At 49.7% G+C, this 22,600-nt stretch overlaps 8 protein-coding genes across 8 annotated transcripts; 2 read left to right on the plus strand and 6 right to left on the minus strand.

Annotated features, from left to right (window-relative positions):
* Positions 1 to 974: 974 nt before the first annotated feature.
* COCSADRAFT_203391 (uncharacterized protein) lies at positions 975 to 2,705 on the minus strand. The gene is made up of 3 exons (XM_007706466.1): positions 2,540 to 2,705; positions 2,308 to 2,484; positions 975 to 2,252 (listed from the first exon to the last, which is right to left on the minus strand). Exons 1-3 carry the CDS (start codon positions 2,637 to 2,639, stop codon positions 1,372 to 1,374), a joined length of 1,158 nt encoding a protein of 385 aa, XP_007704656.1. The 5' UTR covers positions 2,640 to 2,705; the 3' UTR covers positions 975 to 1,371.
* Positions 2,706 to 3,559: 854 nt separating this feature from the next.
* Positions 3,560 to 4,436, minus strand: COCSADRAFT_252239 (uncharacterized protein). The gene has a single exon (XM_007706467.1). It carries the CDS (start codon positions 4,274 to 4,276, stop codon positions 3,785 to 3,787), a length of 492 nt encoding a protein of 163 aa, XP_007704657.1. The 5' UTR covers positions 4,277 to 4,436; the 3' UTR covers positions 3,560 to 3,784.
* Positions 4,437 to 6,065: 1,629 nt separating this feature from the next.
* COCSADRAFT_164531 (uncharacterized protein) lies at positions 6,066 to 7,391 on the minus strand (the record flags this gene model as incomplete). The annotated part of the gene is made up of 1 exon (XM_007706468.1): positions 6,066 to 7,391. The coding sequence occupies one exon, from the start codon at positions 7,389 to 7,391 to the stop codon at positions 6,066 to 6,068; it is 1,326 nt and encodes a 441-aa protein (XP_007704658.1).
* Positions 7,392 to 8,663: 1,272 nt separating this feature from the next.
* On the minus strand, positions 8,664 to 9,289 carry COCSADRAFT_100834 (uncharacterized protein; the record flags this gene model as incomplete). Its single annotated transcript, XM_007706469.1, has 3 exons — positions 8,664 to 8,877; positions 8,934 to 9,116; positions 9,174 to 9,289. The coding sequence occupies 3 exons, from the start codon at positions 9,287 to 9,289 to the stop codon at positions 8,664 to 8,666; spliced, it is 513 nt and encodes a 170-aa protein (XP_007704659.1).
* A 1,063-nt stretch (positions 9,290 to 10,352) lies between these two features.
* On the minus strand, positions 10,353 to 13,015 carry COCSADRAFT_164533 (uncharacterized protein; the record flags this gene model as incomplete). Its single annotated transcript, XM_007706470.1, has 2 exons — positions 10,353 to 12,673; positions 12,724 to 13,015. 2 exons carry the CDS (start codon positions 13,013 to 13,015, stop codon positions 10,353 to 10,355), a joined length of 2,613 nt encoding a protein of 870 aa, XP_007704660.1.
* Positions 13,016 to 13,593: 578 nt separating this feature from the next.
* COCSADRAFT_101198 (uncharacterized protein) lies at positions 13,594 to 14,558 on the minus strand (the record flags this gene model as incomplete). Its single annotated transcript, XM_007706471.1, has 2 exons — positions 13,594 to 14,180; positions 14,237 to 14,558. The coding sequence occupies 2 exons, from the start codon at positions 14,556 to 14,558 to the stop codon at positions 13,594 to 13,596; spliced, it is 909 nt and encodes a 302-aa protein (XP_007704661.1).
* A 1,090-nt stretch (positions 14,559 to 15,648) lies between these two features.
* COCSADRAFT_152093 (uncharacterized protein) lies at positions 15,649 to 17,783 on the plus strand. The gene is made up of 2 exons (XM_007706472.1): positions 15,649 to 16,097; positions 16,151 to 17,783. The coding sequence occupies exons 1-2, from the start codon at positions 15,845 to 15,847 to the stop codon at positions 17,506 to 17,508; spliced, it is 1,611 nt and encodes a 536-aa protein (XP_007704662.1). The 5' UTR covers positions 15,649 to 15,844; the 3' UTR covers positions 17,509 to 17,783.
* Positions 17,784 to 17,888: 105 nt separating this feature from the next.
* Positions 17,889 to 18,905, plus strand: COCSADRAFT_40827 (uncharacterized protein). The gene is made up of 3 exons (XM_007706307.1): positions 17,889 to 18,016; positions 18,075 to 18,167; positions 18,297 to 18,905. Exons 1-3 carry the CDS (start codon positions 17,980 to 17,982, stop codon positions 18,491 to 18,493), a joined length of 327 nt encoding a protein of 108 aa, XP_007704497.1. The 5' UTR covers positions 17,889 to 17,979; the 3' UTR covers positions 18,494 to 18,905.
* Positions 18,906 to 22,600: the final 3,695 nt, after the last annotated feature.

The following is a 22,600-nucleotide window of genomic DNA, read 5'->3' on the forward strand; positions in this document are numbered from 1 at the left end:
TTGGCCCTCTGCTACGGTACAAAGTCGTTCGGCATACGTGTGCACGACATGCGTGCTCCATTTGTGCAACTGCCCATGTACGTGTGTGTGTACTGAGTAGTATATAGTATGTATGTAAGTAGTAGAACTGTGGGGCACAAATATCAAATGCATTGACATGGAGATGGAGCTTTTCAGCTTTGTGCCCGTAAGGCAACCCACCAGCATCGTTCTTCTGCCAAAACAGATAAAAAACTACGCCATGTCACGCCTATCGCACAATTCACAGGGCCAATGGGCTGATTTGTAGAGAGGATTATCTATCAAGCTTGTACTGGAGCAGCAAACTCGCTACACACATACCAGATGAGTCGACTGCTATGACGTCCAGTCAAACTACCACGACATCGTCAAGATCGATCCCCGCGGACGGCGACTCGACATCTCTGACAGAACGGCCATGTGTCATCAGGGGAATAAGCGCTTTTTGGTAGAGTTTATCTTGCGGCGCCGCCGATACACCGTTCAATGACTAGAATCCACACATTTGACCCCGCGGGAGACTGCCTGTTGTCAGCCTTGTACTTACTTACATTCAGACGGGTACGGGGTGGGCAGAATCCTGCACGATCGATAGGCCCTACTGCTGTATGAGCCACCGGTTGATCACTGTCAAGTTGATAAGATCGCGTCTGGTACTCACCGCCTGCCCATCGGTTCTGGATTTACCCTCTTCTGTGGCTTCGGTGTGGTAAGCCGCATGGTCCGTGTGGGTGGAAGGTCCCTCCTTGTGGGGTTTTGCACAGAAGTCGTACCCTTGCTTGCGCGCTGGTCATGTGCTAAGATCGGTCGCAAAATTACATGCGACTAGGGACTGTGGTGTTTGTTAAGCGACAGCACTGTAAGTGAGTAAGGTATCTTCTCCGTGCGCACTAGACAACCGGCTCTACTCTCTGTTTGCAAATCACATATTCACTATGCTCCTTGTTTTTTGTCCCGAAATAATGGTTTGCAGCAAACTAAACATTAAGTCGTGGCACACTATGGCTTCGAGAGAATAGCGCAACTCTTAAGAGCGCTTGGCATCCACAGTGAACCTATAAACACAGTTCGCGCTACTTTGCCATCCTGTCACAGCCATCCCATCCCAGATATGACTAGCTACAATCGCACCAAGTCCTTTCCGGGTCATGCCCGTCATGGACTCGCGAGGAATCCATGACAAGATGTCACTGCCCTTGAAAGCAGGCACCTGTCGGACCAAGACCATTTCCGGACGATCCGCCCTCATACCTGCATTTCGGTTTCCATTTCTGGCTCGAGTCGTGGCCTTAGGTCCGAAGCTAATCTCATGCTGACCGACATGCATTTGATAGGACAATGCCACGCCTTCTAGGCCCATTGCCATCTCGCCCGGATCCACTTCAAGACGTACACAAGCAGTACAAGGACCGGGACTTCAATCAGAGGTCCGACGGTACTTGCCAGAGCTTGTCCACTGCCAGCGCCATACACGGCTACCACTACCGCGATAGCGAGTTCAAAGTTATTGCTTGCAGCAGTAAAACTTTGCGTACAGCTGACCTTGTACCCAAAGCCCATCTTCCAGCAAAACCAAACTGTGCTTGTGAAGATGACTAGGAAGTAGATGAGTAGCGGTGCGCAAACACGAAGAACGTCGGTGATCTGTCGGACAACGTGCGCGCCCTGGCTTGCAAAGAGGACGATGATGGTGTAGATCAAGCCAATGAGGGAGAACGGTGCGATGTATCGGATGAAGCGCCGTTGGTATCGTTCTTCTCCAAGTAGTGTCCTTAAAGCCAGCCGAGTGACGACTGCTGCTCCGAGGGGTATACCAAGGAATACCCCAACACTCTTCGCAACGCCTTGGTATGAGACGGCCGTCTTTTCGCCATGGCTGACAACCTGGATGTAGAATACGGCGAAAGGCGCAAACAGGATAATTTGCAGTATCGAGTTGAAGGCGACAAGAACTGCGCAGTAGTCGCCATCGCCCTGTGCGAGATCAGTCCAGATGAGTACCATGGCAATGCATCTCGCAATGCCCACGAAGATTAGCCCCTCGCGCAGATCCTGGCGGTCTGGCAGAAACGCCCAGGCAAGGCCGACCATGAATAGTGGGGCGATGATCCAGTTCAAGACAAATGAGACTGCGATTTGGATCCAGAGTTCTTTGGAGTTGAAGAGCAGATGCAGCGTTTCGTAGCGGACCTTACAGAGGATCGGGTACATCATGACGAGCAGTCCAATTGCTGTGAGTACATCAGCATTAAGTCGACCTGACTCGCTTTTATGGATTACACATACCTATGGGTATACTGACACCCACGAACTCGCCTTTTTGCAACGCAGGTCCTATAGAATCGACTGTATTCCCAAGCGCAATCCCAATTCCCATAGCAAGTACAATCCAGACGACAAGGAATCGATCTAGGAAGGACAGCGCCTTCAATGGCGGAAGGTCCCTCTGTTCACCATCGTGTCCTGCCGACAGGAATAAATTCTCAGTTCGTAGGATCGACTAAACTGCCATGCTTACCTGCGATAACCTGCGCGTCTCCAGCTTTCTCAACATCTTCTCCGTCTTTTATCCCCGCGCTCTTGCCATGCTGGAATGCACCGTGCTCTGCTGTGTTCATGGTGGTTTGCGACGTTTGTGCATGCGGTGAATCGTTCGTGTACTCGGAAGTCTTTTAAGCATGAGTTCTAGAGAATAGTCGGCCAATCAGCGGTCGCCAGTGACACATTTGCTGCCAAGGAGCTAGTCGGTGGCACATTGTAGCCGTAAGAGGTTACTTACCGTAATCGAGAAATATATTGCTTTGCTCGGTGTATTTCTTGGAATAGGTTTTGGTGTTGGGGAGTTTAGGGAATATTATGCTGACTAGGGAAGTAGAGGAGGGCAAGGTATTAAAGTTTTGAGCAGAAGCATTGGTGTAAACTGGTCAATCATTATCGCTGGACTTTTAGTACAGACTCGAGATGCTCTGTACGAACTGTCAATAACTCTTCGAGTCTTACTTCCTTTTGGAGCCATCAACTTCTAGAATACAGAAATGCATACACAGAGCTTTGTAGCCAACCAGCCTTCGTAAGACCAGGCCTTGCGCTTCATCTCCCCTTCCCAACTCCCAGGACCACCATACTACAAAACCACCACCGCCTTCGCACTCATCTTTCGACACCCAAAATATCGCAAGTCATTCATCACATCCGTCACCTCCTCCCATGCGGCTTCATAATCCATAAAACCCGTATACCCACCTAATCTGCACACTCAATCTTGTACCCAGTACCACCATACCTCAACCGCTCACCTTCGTTTCCATCCCATCCTCATGTACAGCTTTTGATATATCGGGAAAAAAAGCTATATGATAAAATCTTGCACTTGCCATGAACAATGCAAATGACTCGATAATGCTTCTCCTACTCATCGTCGAGGTATTTTCCGAAAAAAAAAACTAGGGAATAAAAGTCCCGCTGAACTATTCGAATCCCAGATTTTCACAAAATTTACAAGAAGCCATTTGTTGAAACTCCACCTGAAATTAGACATGACGTTTCACATTTAAACTCAATTCACTCCAACTAACTAGCTATAAAAAATAAAAATAAAAGTTTGAAGAACCACCACTCTGTTCTTCCTTTCCTTCCCATCTGGGTATCTCTCCTATCCATCTTAAATCGAACCTGGTATTCCTTCCTTCCTCCCTCATCACCCTTGTCATCCTGACTTCCAGTTTCCCCGAAAAAGAAAAAGAAAAACTTGATTTGAATCTCCTCATGCATGCCCCTTCCTCTCCTTAATAACACCCGCCAACCACTCCAAACTCCCCCTCCTACTCTTCTTCTGTGCTTCCATCGAATCGTTCCTCTCGAGATGTTGATGCTGATACTGATGCTGATGTTGATGCCACGTCGCTATCCCTTCCTCGCGACACAACGGCGTACCGTCTTGCTCTCCATGCTGTAGGCGTGCGAGCTCTTCTTCTTCGGCGAGGCGGATTATGTGTGTTTCCCTTTCTTTACGCTCCTCTTGATGTGGGTGAGACTCGCTAAGAGGTGGGGGTGTTGAGCAAGGCATTGAGGATGTGCATTGCGTGTGTGATACGGGTGCGAGGAGGTGGGAGAGGAGGGATGGGAGGTGGTCCATGTGGATGGCGTGGTGGGTGGGGGTTTGGTCGTGGTTGTGGTTGTGGTCGTGGTGGGGTGGCGGGAGAGCGAGGATGGAGCTGTGGAGTGATGTCGAAGGTATGATTGGGAAGAACGACATGCGTGCTGTATGGTGTGGTGGAATCGGTTTTTTGTCGGATGGTATGTTTGTTTTGGCGTTGTAGTCTGGTTTGATCGCGGCGCTCGCAGTAATGATGAAGTAGATATGTAACTGTTGGTAACCGATGTCTTTGATACAAATGGTGGTTTTGTAGATGGAGATAATAAACTTCTAGTATTTCCAAGGGCTTCATATATATAAACCATCCCCCTCCATGTTCACAAACGCAAGCAACATCACGACAGCAACATGGTGTGATACCTCCCACCCCACATTCCAAGAAAACACTCAACTACACACGTGTACCTAGATTAAACCATATGCCGCATACAAATCCAGAAGCCGCACCCGAATCCAGACACGTGGTGGCGCGACCGGATACTTCCGAGAACCAACCCCCTATCACGCCACATATCTCTCCACCCGCGCTACCCCGTACCACACCGGGCCCTCCCGACGCAGCTTACATGCATGCGCAGGGCACGCGGAAGACGGGAAAAGCGAATTCCAGGGACGGCAGAGAAGAAAAAATAGGTATCTGGAGATACAGTTCTGATTTTCCGAGTGTTAGCCATGAATTATCCAGACGCAGGGACACTCCAACTAAGCTCTGGATCTCACCACTTTGCCTCCATACTACACCTCGTCCTCCTTCTACTTCTCATACTTACTGCTACATATAAACCCACCTCTCCACCACATCCGTCCCCTCACATTTCTCCAAACAAACCATTCTACCTTGCGAAAGTTCAATAATATATCTCTATATCAATTTCGAATACATGCTATACGACCCCTACTCCTACTTTCCCCTCTCAACCAGCAACATGTCGACGCCCCTTGCAACCCCATCCCTCCTCACCGCAGACGAAGCAGCGTTCGAGCTTGAAAAGGCATCGATAACGTCGTATGAGCAAGGGTGGGATAGATGGGATGGCCCCGTTTGGCCGGTGGGATATGTACAGTGTAGTATGCGTGAGTTGTCTCCCTCTATCCATAATGAGGTAAAGGAAGGGTTCAGTGAAAAGAAGGCTAATGAAAGGGGTGTAGAAATGGATGGGTACGTGAGACCCAGAATCACGATGGAGGGGGTGGATGATGTGAAGGCGTAAAGGGGAGGATCAGTATGATATATAAATGACAGGCGTTTCGTGGTTTTGGTGTTTGAAAAAAAAAGAAAGTTGTGATAATAGTAATAATACTAGGGTAATGAGTCAAAGTAATGATAGTATGAATGGAAAAAAAAGCTCACCTTCAGTACAATCACCCACCTACTCACACGACACGATGCAAGAAATCCATAAACGGGCGTACAATCATATATTCTGTTGAAGCTACCCCCTCTACATCCGTTCAACTCAACTACAATCAAAAGGAAACCCTCCTTCCCAAGAAAAACGCCATGAGCGTCATCGCCAAAGCGAGCGCTTTTTAATTCCCCAGTAACCCTTCAAACGCCATAATCGTTACATGTAAGCACCATATGTGCATTCATCCATGAAAAGAGAGAGATAGAGTAGAAAAGACATCGCAGCAAAATCGGGAGTGTGTTGCCCAAATAAAGAAGAGTCAGGACCACGCCTCCAAATTGGCTATTTGCCCCCCACCCCATGTTTGGTTCAGAACTCGTGAGAGAAAGAGATAGGAAAATCTAGGTTAAGATTTGAGATTTGAGGGAAAATCTTCAAAAAAACACCATTATATCCCATGCTGATTTTTACAAAAAATGCCGGTTTCTCAGATATTTGTTTGAGTGAGTTGGGGGGTGGAAAAGTAAATGGGGTCTTCTCTAAGCCACCCCTTGTTTGATCTTCAGGTCCATGACGTACTGCATCAAACTGCAGTCGTCGCATTTGACAAGGGCTTGTAGAGCCTTCACTCTTGTGCGGAGAAGTTGATTCTCATCAGCAAGACTCTTCTTCTCTCTTTCCATTTGCTTGATGTAGGCGGTTGCTGAGGCCAGAATGACGGCTTTGCTGGGCTTCGAAGGGGCGGGTAGGTCTTCAATGTCAGCGCTATCGCACGCCCGAGGGTTCTGTTGTAGTGAAGGCACAACCCTCTTTAGAGAGTCGAGCTGGGTGTTGAGTGATTCACGGTACTTGCGCTCGACCTGGTTGTGTGGTAGTCGCCGACGAGACTTTGGCTTTCCGTCATCGGCTTGAGGCGACTCCTTGGTGGAAGTATCCTCTGTAGTCTCGCTCTTGGTCCTGTGACGATCTTCAGTCGGTGATGAAGTCGTCTCCTTGCTCTCGAATTGTCGAGTAGAGAAGCCATTAGCGGATGCATCACTCTCGGATCGCTTCTTGGGCCTAGGCTGAATCTCTACTATGCCATCTTCGGCTATGACTTCTTGAGGCTCAGCAAGCAAATCACTGATGCTTGGTAGGTTGTCTTGGTCTGCGAACAAGAAGGGCGCACATCCGCCGCCACATGTTGATGGGTTGGGTGGTGGTCCATCTTGGTCATGATTGGGACACAGGGGTGAGGTCCAGCATGCAGAAAGGATATCTGGCTTGTTCTTGGTTCGCTTCGAAGTAGTGTTCGTCGTTGTCGAGGATTGGTTTCTTTCCACTGCAGGCTTTGCGGCAACTGATAGGCCCTTGGGACCATCTGGAAAGGTAAGGTCTTCAACGAAGCCCGAGTCGATGTTATTGGGGAACATGGACTCGTATGTGGGGTTAGGAAACGTGTTGGCACGTTGGAGTGCCAGCCTTTGGGCGGGAGACATGTAGGATGATTGGTCGAACCCGTTCGCCAGCGACACGGGTGCCTGTGCTGCGGGGTTATTACCACTTGTCGTGGGCTCAGGAGATGACTCCGTTGTCGACTTGCCCCCAGCAGTATTGCCAAAGGGCTTGAGGACGTCGAGATCGCCGAGGAAGTAGTCGTTGGACAAGAAAAGCGAGTCGTCAAAGTAGGGATCGGCTGATGAAGCACCGATGAGAGAGTCAAAGTTGTTGAGGTCCTCAGGTGAAGAGCCTGACGTGTCGGTGGTGGTAGACTTGGGCATTTGAGAGGCGCGAGGGGCAGCAGTCGGTGGTAAAGAATCGGACCATTGGTTGTTCGGCAGGTTGAAACCGTCAGTATTGAGGAATGCGTCCCAATTGAGAGCCATGGTGATTGTCGGTGGGTGGGTTGTGGCACGGAAGAGCTCACGCGTTGATCAGGAGATACAATGGCTCGAGGGTGCTATGGCCAAGCCGCCAGATGAGACTAGCCAGCGACGTGCAGGATCAGGACTAGGTGGGGGACGAGGATATAAGCGCGGCCACTCCCTTTAGTTTTTGGTCGAGGCCTAGGGAAGAAAGACGCAACAGCAAGCCTCTTGGGGAGATTAGTGGGAGAGGAGGAAGGGCAGAAGGGCTTGAGCAGTGTGAAGAAGGGAACCCCGAGATTGAGCCCGAGGGGAGCAGGTGTCCGGGATGGTGGGTAGTAAGACCAAACACAGAGACTTGGCAGTGGTTGCAGGTGGTTTGCAGGCCCGTGGTAGAGGTTCTGGGTGGTGCGACTAGGGGGGAAGTCCGGCTAGGAATCGGGGGTTGCAGGGCGTGGACGTGTGTCGGTGGACGAGAAGGGAAAACAAAAAGGGTGTCGGGGTCAGAAGGCTCAAACGGGCGTCTCAGCAGCAGAGCAGTGCAGAACAGTGCAGCGCCGTGCAGTGCAGCTGAGAGACTGGCCGGGCCTGGATGGCGGTTGATGATCAGACCACCAGAAATGTGGCGTGACATTTGGCTGAGCCCCGCCCACTGCCCACTGCCCAATGCGTCTTCCCCGGTACGCGCTCTGTGGCTCCTCGCTTCGAGCCAAGAGCACAGCGGCCTCTCTCGCAACATTCTCGGCATACTGGTTATAAGTATACTATGTGCTGTATACGTACACACTTGGTATTGGACCGTGCAAGGTCTAGAGTAGTGAAGGCCATGCTACTACCGGCGGCACCGGGAGCCGTTGATGTGCCGGATACACTAATCCACCTACGCTACCAGGCCCGGCTTGGTACTAAGTAGTGTACACATGTAGAGTACCAGCAGCACCACTACTCGTTGATCAGTTGTCATCTCAGCTAGCATGTCGTCCATATGTGCACATAATACATGTCGAGTGCGGTCATGGATACGCTGTCATGGACACCATTCTCTCATTGGCGCTGAACATTTGCCTCGGTCCTGGCAGCCCTTTGGCTTGACCCACTTGCTCGCAGCCCGTTGATCAGGACAAAATTTACCTGCCCCGTTGGAGATCTCCCGTCTATCCCGAGCGATTAGAGCGGCCTGCGTGGCGCCCCATGTCTGTTTTTAGTCTCGTCCATTTGCGGCTACAGGTTGTTCTGCATGCGACTCCACATTGACACTCTACCAGCGTCAAGTTGCCTTCATGCCGTCTTCTCTCAGACCATGAGAATCACCGGAATCGTCGGCTCGCCTACTTCTCGTGCTTTCTTCTTCGGTAGTTGAGCCCCGGGGATTATCGGACCATGGCACAGCGGACAGTATTCATTGTACTTTGTATACCATTCGTCCAGGCAGTGTGAGTGGAACGCATGCGCGCATTCGAGTCCTCGAACCTGTGAATCGTCGGCGAAGTCGTCGAGACAAATAGCACTGCCGCCAAAATGAGTTCACGATGCGCCACTGTCGCCAGCAATTAAAAAACTCACCATAGCGCATCTGACATTTGAGGCGCACCAGACCTTTTTTCCTTTTGGCCGGCGGCCCACTCAGAAAAACACTGTGCCTTGACCCGATTTTCCAGCTCTTCTTTTCGCGTCTGCCAACCGTTCTCGCGCACGCGTCGTTCTTCGCGGGCCAGTCGTGGGAGGAGAAAACCTCTGCGTCGATTGCTGCTTGTTAGCTCAGACGTGCAACTTTGACATGCAGCGCGCGGACGAGAGACTGACACAATGATGAGGACGATCAGGAGAATAATTAGAACCGAGGGCACAATGATGGCGACAATGAGCGTGCCGCCTCTTGGACCTGATGGCTCCTTCGTCTCTGTGCTATTGCTCGACATAATGACGCGCTATCCAGGATCTTACACACGCTTTAAAAAGGAGGCAATACCAGTGATCCGGAATACGACTTGTACAGGCGCTGGTTCGAGTATGCAGTTGGATGTCCGACCTTGACTGTTCGGGCCTCATGCATATCATCCGTCGCGCACTTGTCGACCGGGAGTACGCCGTGCCCCTCTATCGGCGTCTTGTATGGCTAGAGTACCTCTGGCGCAGCAAACTTGGCAGCTGTATTCATAACCCAGCGCGCAACCCTGAAGAAGGCGATGCGTGATGAGGGAGGAGAGATTGAGAGAGAAAGAGCACTGCCTCAGCGACAACCTCATCTGACAAAAAACCAAGTCTCATATCTGCAGGCCGATACTGACAACACGGCTTGGCCGGAACTTACCTGTAATTTAGTGCCTCCCAAGGCGCTCGTTTCCCAGTCAGGGGTGCAGCTCTGTCAAGATTGGCCAACCAGAGTTTATCACTTTGTTCTTGTGATGCGGGGTTGGGAGCTGGAAAGGGCCGACAAATGTCGTGGCTGTGACGTCCCAACTTGGTTGCATGTTGCACAACTGACTGCACAAAAGATATGGCCTAGTCACCACTGACCGACCCGTTCATACGTATGGACATGGGGATGCGCTGCGACGCGGTGTAGTTTAGACAAAGAGATGGTCAGAACCGAAGAGGGGACAGCGGAGGCATTAGTTGACAGCTGATAGTAAGTATGGCGTGCGCCATCACGCGACACCCCTTGTATCCCTGACCCGCTGCTTCACGATAACAGAGGTTCCATTGCGCAATAATGCATCGTCCCGGGTATCCTGGCTTTTGTCTTCGTGTACCTACTTACACAAGCGCAACTATTCTTAGGCTATTGCCGGACTGGGGGTATCGTAGTGGAGCGTAAAAAAACCAGCAAATGCATCCATCTCTCCCTTGATAGAGCAGCAAAGTTTCCATCATCAAACCTCATACCTGTCATCACTAGATCCTTGACGCCATTCATATCGCTTTTTCTCCTCATGCATTTGCACATAGTCTCCAATGATTCTTTCTGCTGTGACACGTCTCTTACTCTTTGTCCATGCTCGCCTTTTCCCCTACAAAGAAACGTGCCGCAAAGACGACGTAGTCTTCCTGAAATACCCCACATCTTTCACTCCGTACTTGCCTGAAAACACCTTGATCATTTTCCTCGTCCTTGTTCTCTGCATATGTAATAACGCAGTTCTGATTTAGCGAGGGATTGCCGTCTGTCTTCAAGGAAGTACGATTGCGTGACCACTTGGTGATGGGGCCATTGGAAGCTTTACGCTTTCTGCCCTTTGAAGACGGAGTTGCTTTGGTCGTCGAATTTGAGACTGTTGGAAACAACGCTCCGTGAGAACAGTCGAGACTCGGTAGGATTACGTGCTTGTTTGAACTATCCGCTGGCCGGATAGGAACTAGGGTAATTGGGTTAGTCTGTTCAGACTGAAGCTTGTGCTCCATAGACTCTAAACCAATATTAGGGGTGGTATGCAGGCTAGAGAGAAGGGATGCTTCGCAAAACATCTCTTCTGGTCTCCCAAACAAAGGCGGGTTTGTTTCGGAACTTTGAACCGCAAACATGTTACTGCCTCGTGAAGCGCAACGATCACGATTGTACTTTGTGGAAAGAACAAAGTCCTTCTCTGAGTGATCGAAGATACGAGTATCGCTCAACTGCAATGTGTCAGGCTTACGGCAAAGATCAGTTGACTCATCCTCTCCTATAATCACCTCATCTCGAGATTGGTATATGTGGGGAATTCCTTTAAGAGACACATCCATGCTGGAATTCTCGGATGATGGGGGCGCTGACGTATTCATGTTGACTGCAATTTTCTCTGGTTTGCAGATGCTGGCAGATGTGTCCCTGGACTTTGACGATTCAAGGCATTCATTCATGCTCGCTGGATGGCCGAGTTGAGGCTCGGGACATACTGGCCTTCCCGATCTCACTGTGATGCGCTTTGGTGGGTCCCACTTGTGATCAACTAGAATGGTCTTATTGTGTCCCAGAATCACCAACCTTGTAAGCAGAATATCGCGGCTATCTTTTTTCACCCTCGCCGAAAGAGTGTCCTTCCGTGCGGAGATGCTTCGTTTTGGCTTCTTAGGTACAGAGTATAGCCCTATGGGTGGCGCTGGCCATTCCAGGTAGCTGTTCGGTGGAGGAACTGGCACGTGTGGTAATTCAACAGCTCCTTGCTCGCGAAGGCCGGGGACTTGTTGCGACGAGAATGGAACAGGGATCACGTTTCGAGGTGTTCTTGAATATTCATGGCCAGCTTCTGTGAGGTTTCCGTGTAGAAGCGGAGATGTCCCGTCATTGAAGCACCGAAAAGGCTGATCCGGTAAGAGATACGGTGGTGCAGATGCACTAGGTGTAAATCGATTAGACACGATGCTGAAATCTTGCGTACGACCCATCAAGAGAGGTTGGTTTGAATCGGGAAAACTGAAGGGTAGATGTTGGAGCGGACCAAAATATGATGCAGTATTCAGTTGACATGGTTGATTGCTCAGATCGCTCGACATACTCTGTCCTTGGATGTGCTGTAGGTTGTCCGGAATTCCGCTATATGGAGCAAAATCGGAAGCAGTTGGTATGCCAGGTCTATCTGCGCTCAACGACTTTTCCTGTGTTGACAAGCTATATCCTTGGTTGTATTCGGCCTCTGTAATCGCGACGAAACCATTATAGCCAGGCTGGATGCTTTGGGGCTCATCGTCGCTTTCAGTTTGTCGAGTCTCAACTATTTGTGCATCTGCGGCCGCGCCATCGCTTTGTTTCACAAGTGGAAAGTTCTCGTCAAACATCCGTTTCGGCGCCTTTAGGTAGCCTACACCACTCGTGAGTTTCTTGCCCTTCCCAGCGGTGATGACAACGTCGATTGTGCCGAAAACTTTTCCCCCTGGCTTCTGCATATTTCGGACCTTATCTGGCATCTGCATAGCTGCATGCGCCTCTAGAAATGTGGCGGTTGGAGGAATTTCCCCTTGTTCGTTGACACCCCTCTCATTTGCTTCATTTTTGAAGGCGCGGCAAATATCCTGCCATCGCTGCGATACTGATATAGGCTCATGGTGCGTTCTGAGGCCCACTCCTGGCTCTATCCCAGGCGGGAGGATTATCCATGGCCGCTCAGCAAGGAAATTGACCCTAATGCCAGCAAAGATCTGATGGTGTCCTTTGACGCCAGTCCTGACGTCGTGCGTAGCCATAAACCAGCAACTGTTCAGCTGCCCGTTGAAGAAGACTTCGATCTTGAGTGATGTTTTGTGATCGTGGAGACCTGATACGTATGTTCTGTCTGAAAGATTGACATGAAGAACAAGTGCTTTGGATTCTTGAGAGGACAGAACGCCTAAGAGGTAAAGATTAGCTTTGGCATTGTTATAAGGTGGAGTGAAGTACCCGTAGTCGCCCTTGTTGTCTCTGCGCATTCTTCGTCGAAAGCATCCCAGCCAGCTTGTACCTGCACAAAGGGCGCGTTTCCCAGCCAGTTTAAACGGTGTTGTTTTTCGTCACCTGGGAAAGGTACGGACACCTCCTTGAGCAGCCTGCTGTTCTGCAGCTGTTTCTCAGCAGCGTCTGACTGCTGCTTGGCTGCCTCGCCCCTTCGTAGTACAATATGCTCAGAAATGGTGCCTGCAAGTGGCATGGTGCCTAGGCGTGTGGACACGCCGCGTGCCAGGTAGGTAGGCATGTTTGTGGTGCGGCGATAGAATATTTCGTGTATCAGGATATGGAGCAAAAGACAGTATAGATAATAGTATTAGGAAAGGGAAAGATTTCTCACAACCGGAATTGTGCACGCGTATACCATCTGGGATGTGTCGGGCGTGGTTGAGCGTAGTCGGGCTTTGTCGCGTGGCTTATATCGTGAACTGCCAGATCGGGTAGGCACCCTCAAACGCTCCTTCCCTGTCATTCACCGCCGGTCGGCTTGTCCCGTCAACTTTGAATGCACTCTTCTAGCCCGACACAAACAATTCCTGGCCACAGCCGTATTCAGGGGCCACTGCTCCTGCACCGCCAAATCTTCATCACGACAAGGCTTTTGGCTATTTGAAAGAATAAAGAAAAAAGAGTGGAGTGAGACAATACCTGGAAGTGCGTGGAATCAAGACAGCATGCGGACTGAAAACACAAGAGGGGATTAGACAAGGAACAGCTGAGTAGCATGGCAAAGATCTTCAAGCTGCCCAGCTCCAGCAATCACGCCTGCACTGGCGTGCCATAAGCTCAGAAGACGAAGAAATAATCGACGTGCCATATGTCGGCCTAGTCAAAGTCAATGTCAGACTCTACGAAGCCACCGCCGCTTCTTTGCTGATCGGCTCCTTTGCTAGCCCAATCGTCTGTGATAATACCAATTGGGGGACCACCAAGGACGTCGCCCAACTCGCCTATTGTTTTTTCATAGATAGTGGCTATACCACGCTCCTCCCACTCGTCATCCTCTTCTTCTTCGTCAGTATTGTTTTCAAAGCCTTCAAAGGTGACAGTTCCATCGTGGCCCCGCGGCTCTACTTCTTGCCCATTATCTGTATCCATAGCCTCGCCCACGTCTTGGTCATCCCCGACGACACTTTCTCCACTCATAACACGAACGACAGTCAGGCGGGTGCGATCTACAATGCCCTTCAAGCGGACCTTGTCCGTGGTTGTAACTGTTCTGCCATTTTCAAAGCCAGGTAACAGCTCGCCTGTAGCAAGGTCGTGGCCAGTCAGTAGTGAGGAGAAGGCATAGTCAAGCTTTGAGACGAGGCGAAAGGTGGCCTGGGTGGAGCGCGTTGTTGAAGTGAACAGAGGAAGGAATTCAGCGGTTAGAACGGCAATGTTGAGCAAATAGGGAATCTGGAGGTTCGCTGCGTGTGGCGCGCGTCAGTACCTGTTACACCGACCGCACCATGCTGCTGCTTACGAGATGCCGACACCCACACGACGTCTACCAAGCCATCCAGGTCGCGTGCCACCTCCCAGAACGCGCTATATCCCTGCTCTTCCCCAGCCTCGGGCTTGAGCTTGCGGTTGGTCATGCGGTTGTCCACACGTTTCTGTATGCTGTTGATGCCATGATCCAGGTATCTGATCAAATCCGATTCTCTGGGGCCACCAGGTTTGAGGGGGTGCTTCCGCGGCTGTGGCAGCGGCGAGGGGTGCTGTGACGGCGCTGCAGAAGAGGCGGGCGGGGTAGGCAGGTTCTCTGCGAATGGTGCACTGGCAGGGCTACTGGCTGTAGCCATTCTGCTTTGCTTTGTTTGAGAGGCCTGAGTGTGCCGTCAAGACCGAAGGTATGGCAGCTTAGTGAGTAAGCGGCGGGCCCCAATCGTCATTCTACTCGCACAATCGGGACATGTGCCTGTCAGTGTATGTACATATGCAACACGCTTCCTGTCAGGTACGCGTTGATGATGGTGGATTGCGCTCGCAGAATTTCGCATGACGTGGGCTGCACCTCCCCTCCCCCCCCCCCCCCTTCCTTCGGCACTAATTACCCATTCATTGTAGGGCCACCGCTTCGGAATTGGCTTTGCTTGACCACAAAATGTCGTGCTGAACCAGACCCAAACAACAAAAGGCACTCGCGATAACCCCCAGCCCATTTGCTAATAAGCATCGGCAGTCGCCATACCACACGCGAAGATTGTCCGCCGGAAAACACGAGGCGTGAGCGGTGGATGGGTGATGAGTCGGTTCGGAATAGCCAAAGTAGAGTATTCCGAAGGAGCTGAGCGGTTACAAACAGAGCGAGCGCGTTGTGCTGATTAATGGGCTGGCCCCCTTGCACATTTGGTGCCCACACGCCCTACGCTTGAGTAGCAACCCTCCATGTGGGCATCGACCTGCATGCCTGGCCAGCCCTCACCGCGACAAAGATTTTGTCCTGGCAAACCAGCTTCGGGCGCCTCCGATTGTTGAGTGCCTGTTGAAACATGCTCTAATTGCCTTTTACCATTTAACGGCTTAACGTCGAAAATTTGCAACGACCCAGCGTCACTGCGTATCCACTCGCCGTGGTCCGCAACAGCAAAATTCACAGACATGTCGCCCAGACCCTTCTTCAGGGCGGCGCACTTAGCACGCTTCTGTCCATGGGCGTGTGGAAAATTGCCAAACCTGCGGGCCCCTTTTGGGCATAGCGTGCAGCGCCATCGGAATAGTAGAGGCTGTCGGCGTTGGTGATGGGTGACTCCCCCGCGTATCCTATGGCAGAGCACGTCAGTCTACCCAGCACATGCATGCGCCCTTCTGGGGTGAGTCAAGCCAAGCTGCATTTGCACAAACTGTATAAGATCGTCTTGGGCCCAGTCCCCTAGCCAAGCCCGAAACTATTGCTACGTCCTTATCTTCACATGCAACCGCAAAGTCCAAGTCTTGCCTGAAATCATTGTCTATCTGCACTACCCCAGTTTCCACCTTCTCCGCATCAGCCTGCGACCCGTTCCCCGGGAGGTTTTCTTTGTTCGTTTGGCAGTGGCTTTTTGATACCTTGGCTGGCGCGCTTCAAGGCGTGCGCGATACCCTCAACATGCCATCCTCCTCAATCACGTCCGCAGTCGTCCACCAAGATAGAATGCACACTTTGGGCAACCAGATCGGCTACAAAGCACGCAACATGACGATGCTTGGACAGCCCACCATCGATATCAATCTTCACGCAGACAGAGACCACCAATCCAAATTTGTCATGAGCTACTCCTCCATGGATACTATTGACGGCACTGTAACGATTACTGCGCAACACGACACGCGCTTCGAGGATATTGACATTAGCTTCATTGGTATGTGAGCATCGCATTTCTAGACTGAACGATTTCGTAGCTGACAGTCCCAGGAACCACTCAAGTATACGTGGATAGGATGACGTCTACGCCGACTATGACGGGGCGGACAGAGGCGAAGCACCGGTTCTTGACTCTTAGACAGCCTATAGACAAATCCATCTTCCCAGATCCAAGAGTCTTCGAGGCGGGCAGAGCATATCAGATCCCGTTTACCTTCACCGTCCCATCGCAATTGCTACCAAGAGCCTGCTCACACGACGTTGTCTCTGACCACATCCGCGACACACACCTACAGCTCCCACCCAGTATCGGAGATGCCGACCTTGCTGGTTTCGGCAGTACGTTACTCGATGATTTAGCGCCAGATATGTCCAAGATCACCTACAGCATCCAAGTCAAGATTGCCCACATCCGCGGATCTGAAGGCATTTCTGTGCTTGCTGAGAAGATCAAAAAGGTTCGCGTCAAGCCCGCATTTCCCGAGCAACCACCTCTCAATATTGACAACAGTCCGGATTACCGACAGAGACAGGAGAGGACTGTAAAGAAGGGGCTCTTCAAAGGAAAGCTAGGAAAGCTATCCGCCAGAACCGTCCAACCGTCACCTCTTGTTATTCCAGGCGCCCGGTCAACAGAGGGTAGATTAATCACGACCATGGCCAAATTGATCCTCCGCTTCGACCCAGCCGAAGAGACCAATCTTCCGCCTAAGCTGGGCTCACTGACAACAAAACTCAAGGTATCGACCTTTTACGCCTCAGCTGCACGAAAATGCATGCCCACACGATCAACCCTCGGATACGACCTATCGCAAGGCCTTTACTCAGAATACTTGCCACTCTCCACTCTCTGCATTGCATCCGCTCAATGGACAAAGCACGGTGCTGAATCTAACCCGCCGCCAGCAAGCTTTCTACGACGCGACTCGGGCATCAGCGACTGCTCCACAAACAGTGAGTGCGAGGAAGCTTTTGCGAACGGCATTCTTCCGGGGTCGAGCGCCTACAATCAGGGCATCTTTTATACGACTCAAGTCCTGGTTCCCATCACCCTACCCATGACACGCAACTTCATCCCGACCTTCCACTCCTGCCTAATCTCACGCATTTACGCTCTCACATTGCAATTTTCAGTCCACAACAGCTCGAGTCTGAGTCTCAAGGTCCCAATCCAAATTTGTGCCCAAGGCAGCGACACAGGTATCGAGAATGCCCGAGCGCGCAATGTGGAGGAAAGCGCATTCCGATCAGCTACCGATATGTTGGCGCCACGCAGCATTGCGCCTCCATCAAGCTCAGAAGCCAGTCGCAGCTCCAGTTTTGCAACGAGAGACGATATGCCACCGGACTATTCGGATTTTGCGCCACCAGCCGTGAGGTATAGCGTGAGCCACTCTGTTGTCATTTGAGTGTGCGGAGCTACTAATGAAACTACTCAACGTAGTTGTCGAGTCGGTTGTCTTAACGATTTTCCTTAACAAGGCGTTTATTTCGGCTTTCCCTTCAAAAGACGCCAGTGATACACAATTGTGGATTTACCTTTCTTATTTGGCGCAACAGACTGTACGGTTGTAATATTTGCAGGACATACCCCATTCTACGAATTTGTCACATAATACCTATTAGTTCTTTATTCACAATTAGTAAAACAACCAATCGCAATCATACTTCAAAGATTCCCTATGATAACTCAAACACTACCAAAATTCGTCATCCTCCAACATGCCGCAAAAAAAAAATGGCCATCTGGATCCTTGGCACTCCGGCATCCCGCCGCTTTCCCGCACTAGGACAACACCCCGGCGCCCATACATATTTCCTCCTCATCCCGCAAAACACCTACGCATTCATCTTTCTCAATCCATTGAAGAAACCAAACAATGGCAGAACACCCTTCTTTCACGCTTGCAGGTCTGCGTAAGTTCACAAGCCCGCACATGCCGGCGTTGCGCAAATCGACTAAACAAACCCGCAGTGGCCGTTGGAGGCACAGCAGGCTATCTCCGAACCCGCTCAACACCTAGCCTCGTGGCGGGAATCGGATTGGGAGCCAGCTACGCTTTTGCTGGTACGTCCCCCATATCCACCACTTACCCATTGGCACTCCGGCGACATGCAAAGGTTTCCCTAAACAACCTCCGCCGCGCAGACGTTTTGTGATGCTCCAAGTATAAATAGAAGTTGACACGTGACTTAGGCTACCGCATCAAGCAAAACCAAGACTACGGCACGGAACTCGCGCTGGGAAATAGTATCATGTTGGCTGGCTCGGCGGTTCCGAGGATTATTAAGACGGGGGGACGAGCGCCAGTGCCGATTGCGCTGGGGGTTACGGGCGCGCTGGCGACGTGGTATTATCAGAAGAAGGTTAGGGAGTTTAGGTATGGGGTGTAGAGTTGATGTATTGAGTATGTGAAAAGAAGAACAGGGAATTGTTTGTGTTTTTGAGTGTGGTGATGCGAGAATTATGTTTGAATTGATTTGACCCTTGATGTATGGAGCTACTAGGTTTTCATGATTGCGGTATGGAATAGTGGATGGGACGTTCACTGTTGTTTACTAATGCTGCACCAGGCGCTTTGCGTGATCAATGTCGGTCATCGTCTTGGAATCAAAGCTTCGTACAGGAAAGGTGCTGATGTTGTCGATATATCTGGAACAAAGTACGGCCTTCTAAGTATAAGGTGATTGTTTCTGGGGTAATCATTTGGTGCAAAAATCTTACTAACAGGCATTGCGCGCTCAGCAGGCAGTGCGTGTATGGTTGGAGACGCAATCTTCAAACTTATTTTCTATTCCAAGTGAGGCTAGCGTATGAATTATACGCAGATTATGAAGAGTTCAATATTTTCTTTATACATGGTGCGTTTTGACTTGGTAACGATCTGCTTGCTTTTTGCTTTCAAAAGAGGAGGATTAATATTATATCAAGTACCGCGTGCTATACTCCACCCTTTTGAACACAGTCAGATCAAGGAGAGAGATCCGAAGTACCAAATACCCGCCTTGCGCCATCGGCGACATTCTCCACCGAGTGCTAAGAAATGAATCACCCTACATCGCAGGAAAGAGCAACCCTTTGCGCCCTCCTCAATACCAATATCCCTTCCCCCATGGCCCAGCCACTTATCGATCGCACTAAATCTTCGTCAACTTTAAATTCCCTTCAAGATAAGCGTGAAACTTACACAATACCACTTCATCTGGTTTCCACCGTTGATGTACCGGCACCAGTTATATGACGGACCCTTCGTATTACGAGAATCATCTGCTGTAGGCAAACACTTTTTTCGTAAAATCAGTAAGTCGTCAATCGAAGTAGAAAGCTTTACAGTACCCTATACGGAGTTGCCATGGGATGTGCTCCGCCCTGTTTTTCACAGTAGAGATTCGCATACACCTTGCAATCGCTTGCCATGCTAGTTCCCGTAAGGGAGAGCAATGCCGCTGCTGCAAGGATGTTGAAGTGCATTTTGGCGAAAAAGTTGATTGGACCAGTGACTTAGCAGCTATTGTAAGGTGTGGTAGGGAGTGGTGAAGTTTGAACTTTTAACTGTGTAAGTTGACGAGTGGTGTAAGCAGGACCCGCAGACTTATATTACTGTCCTCGCGAGCGCACAGCTTTTTTCCAAGGCATACATTCCGTCTACGGCACTATCTCTGTGCTTGAACCCAGTCAAACAAATTGGAATAACATGCTTGTCCATGCGTTTTTTTTCCTCCTAATCTCACGCCCCAGAGATGAAGCTGGTGACGACTGGGCGATTGGCACAACATGCTATGCTTATTTCGGCGCTAGGAATAACTGGATCGCTAGGTAGACATAACTCAACAGATGGCGCTTAGCGGTTTTTGGAAGGAATTAGGTAGAAGGGTAAAATAAGTGTTGGTTTAGTGGAACGATTTAAATCGTAATCGGATGTCATTGGTGGTCTTTTGGGTAAGCGCTAGCTAGATCTGTAATAGACTATGTCACGATGTATAGCTATACGACCTCTAGTTGCTATTGTTGAATGAATTACGCCTTGGTAGACTCTTTAGCGCAGTGAAATTAGGCCGTTGTGCTTCATAGCTCACTGCACAGCCGGTAGTGTTGTCACAGTGGGCTGGCTGAGTAGTAGGGTTGGTGTAGAGTGACTACCTTTTTCAACAGTCATGAATCTAGAAACATAATTAGTAGCTTCGTTTATAGTAGCAATTTAACCTTGCTACTGTTCAATATAAGACTATTCGTCATTCACTCAGTATAATAGGTTAAATTGAACCCTGGTCGAGAAAAAGGCTGCTGTTATGAGGACTAGAACTGTTCTTGAAATTTAGTACAAAGTCCGCAATGCATATATCTCTAAACATGGTCATGGACTAATGTTAGCTTGTACCTACTTGAGTCTCAATTATTTTCTCGTAACCTCTTCTATGTTGAGGTGCTAGTAAGTAGTGATGATCCTGTTGCATAGAATAGGTATACCAGTGAGACTTAAGTCTCGGGATAGCAGGTTATCAGTGGCACCATAAGAGGCGTTTCTAGACCGTGACATACTTCTTGAATTAACCGAACAGCAAATAGCTCCGCGATCACTCAAATTCTTCACTTACTTCTGAGTGCTGCGAGGTTTTTCCAAAGCAGTTATTGTCTCCGCTATCTCTTACAATGTCTTCGAAACTTTGTGGAAATGCCTTTTAGAATTTGAATCTCAAGGAAGGAGGTGGTTCTGGGATTCAGTAGTGTCCATCGAGATGAATCATCTCATGTGATCAATTTCCACGCTGTTCTGACAGCGAAACCCACTCTACTTGATTCGTCGTGAAGTCACTGCGCAGTCGTGAGATGCTCTATTTAGGTATACTATGAAGACATATCTGGCATGGCGACTATGTAGTTCTCTTAGATTGCATGACTATGAGCTGTTAGTGGGCATCTGGTGGATAAAATTGCCAGGACTCTACATAGGCTGCCACCATCCAACCAAAGCCGATAACGCGCAAGAAAGTTGGCAACGTCAGAGCTTTATAATAAGACTACAGCATTATAATAGTAGCTATTGTCTATACGTATTATCTTAATCGCATTCTAAAGTGTTATTAGTAAGTATAAAAGACCTAGAAAAAGGCGTAGGTGAATGGCTGTACTAACAGAATAAAGGAGAATGTAACGGCGCAGGCAAGACTACTCGGATCAGTATCGGCGGTAGTGTCACTCAGAGGCATATGGGAGTGCGTGGGACATCAAACGAGCCTTAATTCGAATAGACACCTATAGGCCTTGTACGAAAGGATATCAAAAATCTATCGAGCTACGGTATGGAGAAGGTGGGGTTTTATATCAGCAGATCTGCCCTCGGCTAGTGCGTGCCCATGTTCGGATCCCTTTCGGATGTTAGTTCAGTGTGTACTCGAACCGTTACAGAGAAGCCATGCTGGAGTTCCTGGAACTTTGTCTACCAGATGGCGGGTTACTACCAGATATACCTAACGAAAACTGATCCTTATCGATTTCATGCACTCTACAGATTACACATGTATTGTAATCTCTTGGCTTTATACTGCCTCTAATCTCAATACGTAATAGGAATGGGCTAGTAGCAATGCGACAGGCTCCTATGGTCGGCTAACCTGCTTCTTGTAGTCAATCTTGCCCTCATAGATGAATGTACCACGAAGCCCCCCTCGAGACCCACAAGGCCTGTTCGGGTCGGCAGTCGAATAGTCGTTGCAAGTTATTTAGTATAGACGCAGAGCCGTAATACACTCGCCAGGACGTATAGGTGTAGTTCGGTCTATCGGCTTGATCCGGTTGGATTGACTTATGGAATGGTTAACGGCTCTGTTCAATGTTTCCGATGGCAAGGTCTTCTTATTGAACGAGGCGTATTGAAATTCATATGAGAACGGCAAATGTGGGCATATATGCACATGCTGATATGCTTTGGGCTTTTGGTCCTTCTCCGAATTGGATATTGGCAGGAGCGGGAGCGGCAAACGCCACTTCCGAGTAGATACGGTAAACACGGCAAATACGATGAATACGAGGAACGCACACATCTGGGGAATACAGGGAGACGGGCACTAGTGCCGCACAGGGGCCACGAAACGCCCGCCTCTGCCGACTGCACCCGACTTGCCGTAATAGGAATCAGGGGCTTTTTTTGCTTCTTTAGCTGCTAAGTAATAGCTGATGATCAGAACATGTATTCATACGAAGAAATAAAATATCTTTAACACAACTCGTTGTCTATTTCCCTGGCTGCTTGGCTTTGCATCATATTACTACACCAGCACCCGCTATAGATCGAGGACAGATCCATCCGAAGTAGTGCATCGCCGTATCTACATGCAAAACCTTTGTTTACCACCATGCATAGTAGGAGCTACTCATAATGACTCGTTTTCATTTAAGCGCATAATGTGGACCCCTAGGTAACTATGGGTGGATCATACCAAGTATTTAACCCTGTTCCTGTCTTCGCTTATGAGTTTAATTAGCCATCGGTCACGGAAGAT

This window comes from Bipolaris sorokiniana, assembly GCF_000338995.1.
Source record: "Bipolaris sorokiniana ND90Pr unplaced genomic scaffold COCSAscaffold_16, whole genome shotgun sequence".
NCBI lineage: Eukaryota > Fungi > Ascomycota > Dothideomycetes > Pleosporales > Pleosporaceae > Bipolaris > Bipolaris sorokiniana.

Coding starts and splice junctions, on each gene's coding strand:
- COCSADRAFT_152093 (XM_007706472.1), top strand. CDS start 15,845: ATGCCATCCTCCTCAATCACGTCCGCAGTCGTCCACCAAGATAGAATG. Junction 16,098..16,150: donor TATTGACATTAGCTTCATTG/GTATGTGAGCAT, acceptor TGACAGTCCCAG/GAACCACTCAAGTATACGTG.
- COCSADRAFT_252239 (XM_007706467.1), bottom strand. CDS start 4,276: ATGTCGTTCTTCCCAATCATACCTTCGACATCACTCCACAGCTCCATC.
- COCSADRAFT_203391 (XM_007706466.1), bottom strand. CDS start 2,639: ATGAACACAGCAGAGCACGGTGCATTCCAGCATGGCAAGAGCGCGGGG. Junction 2,485..2,539: donor AGACGCGCAGGTTATCGCAG/GTAAGCATGGCA, acceptor TCCTGTCGGCAG/GACACGATGGTGAACAGAGG. Junction 2,253..2,307: donor GGGTGTCAGTATACCCATAG/GTATGTGTAATC, acceptor ATGTACTCACAG/CAATTGGACTGCTCGTCATG.
- COCSADRAFT_40827 (XM_007706307.1), top strand. CDS start 17,980: ATGGCAGAACACCCTTCTTTCACGCTTGCAGGTCTGC. Junction 18,017..18,074: donor TTTCACGCTTGCAGGTCTGC/GTAAGTTCACAA, acceptor ACAAACCCGCAG/TGGCCGTTGGAGGCACAGCA. Junction 18,168..18,296: donor AGCCAGCTACGCTTTTGCTG/GTACGTCCCCCA, acceptor CACGTGACTTAG/GCTACCGCATCAAGCAAAAC.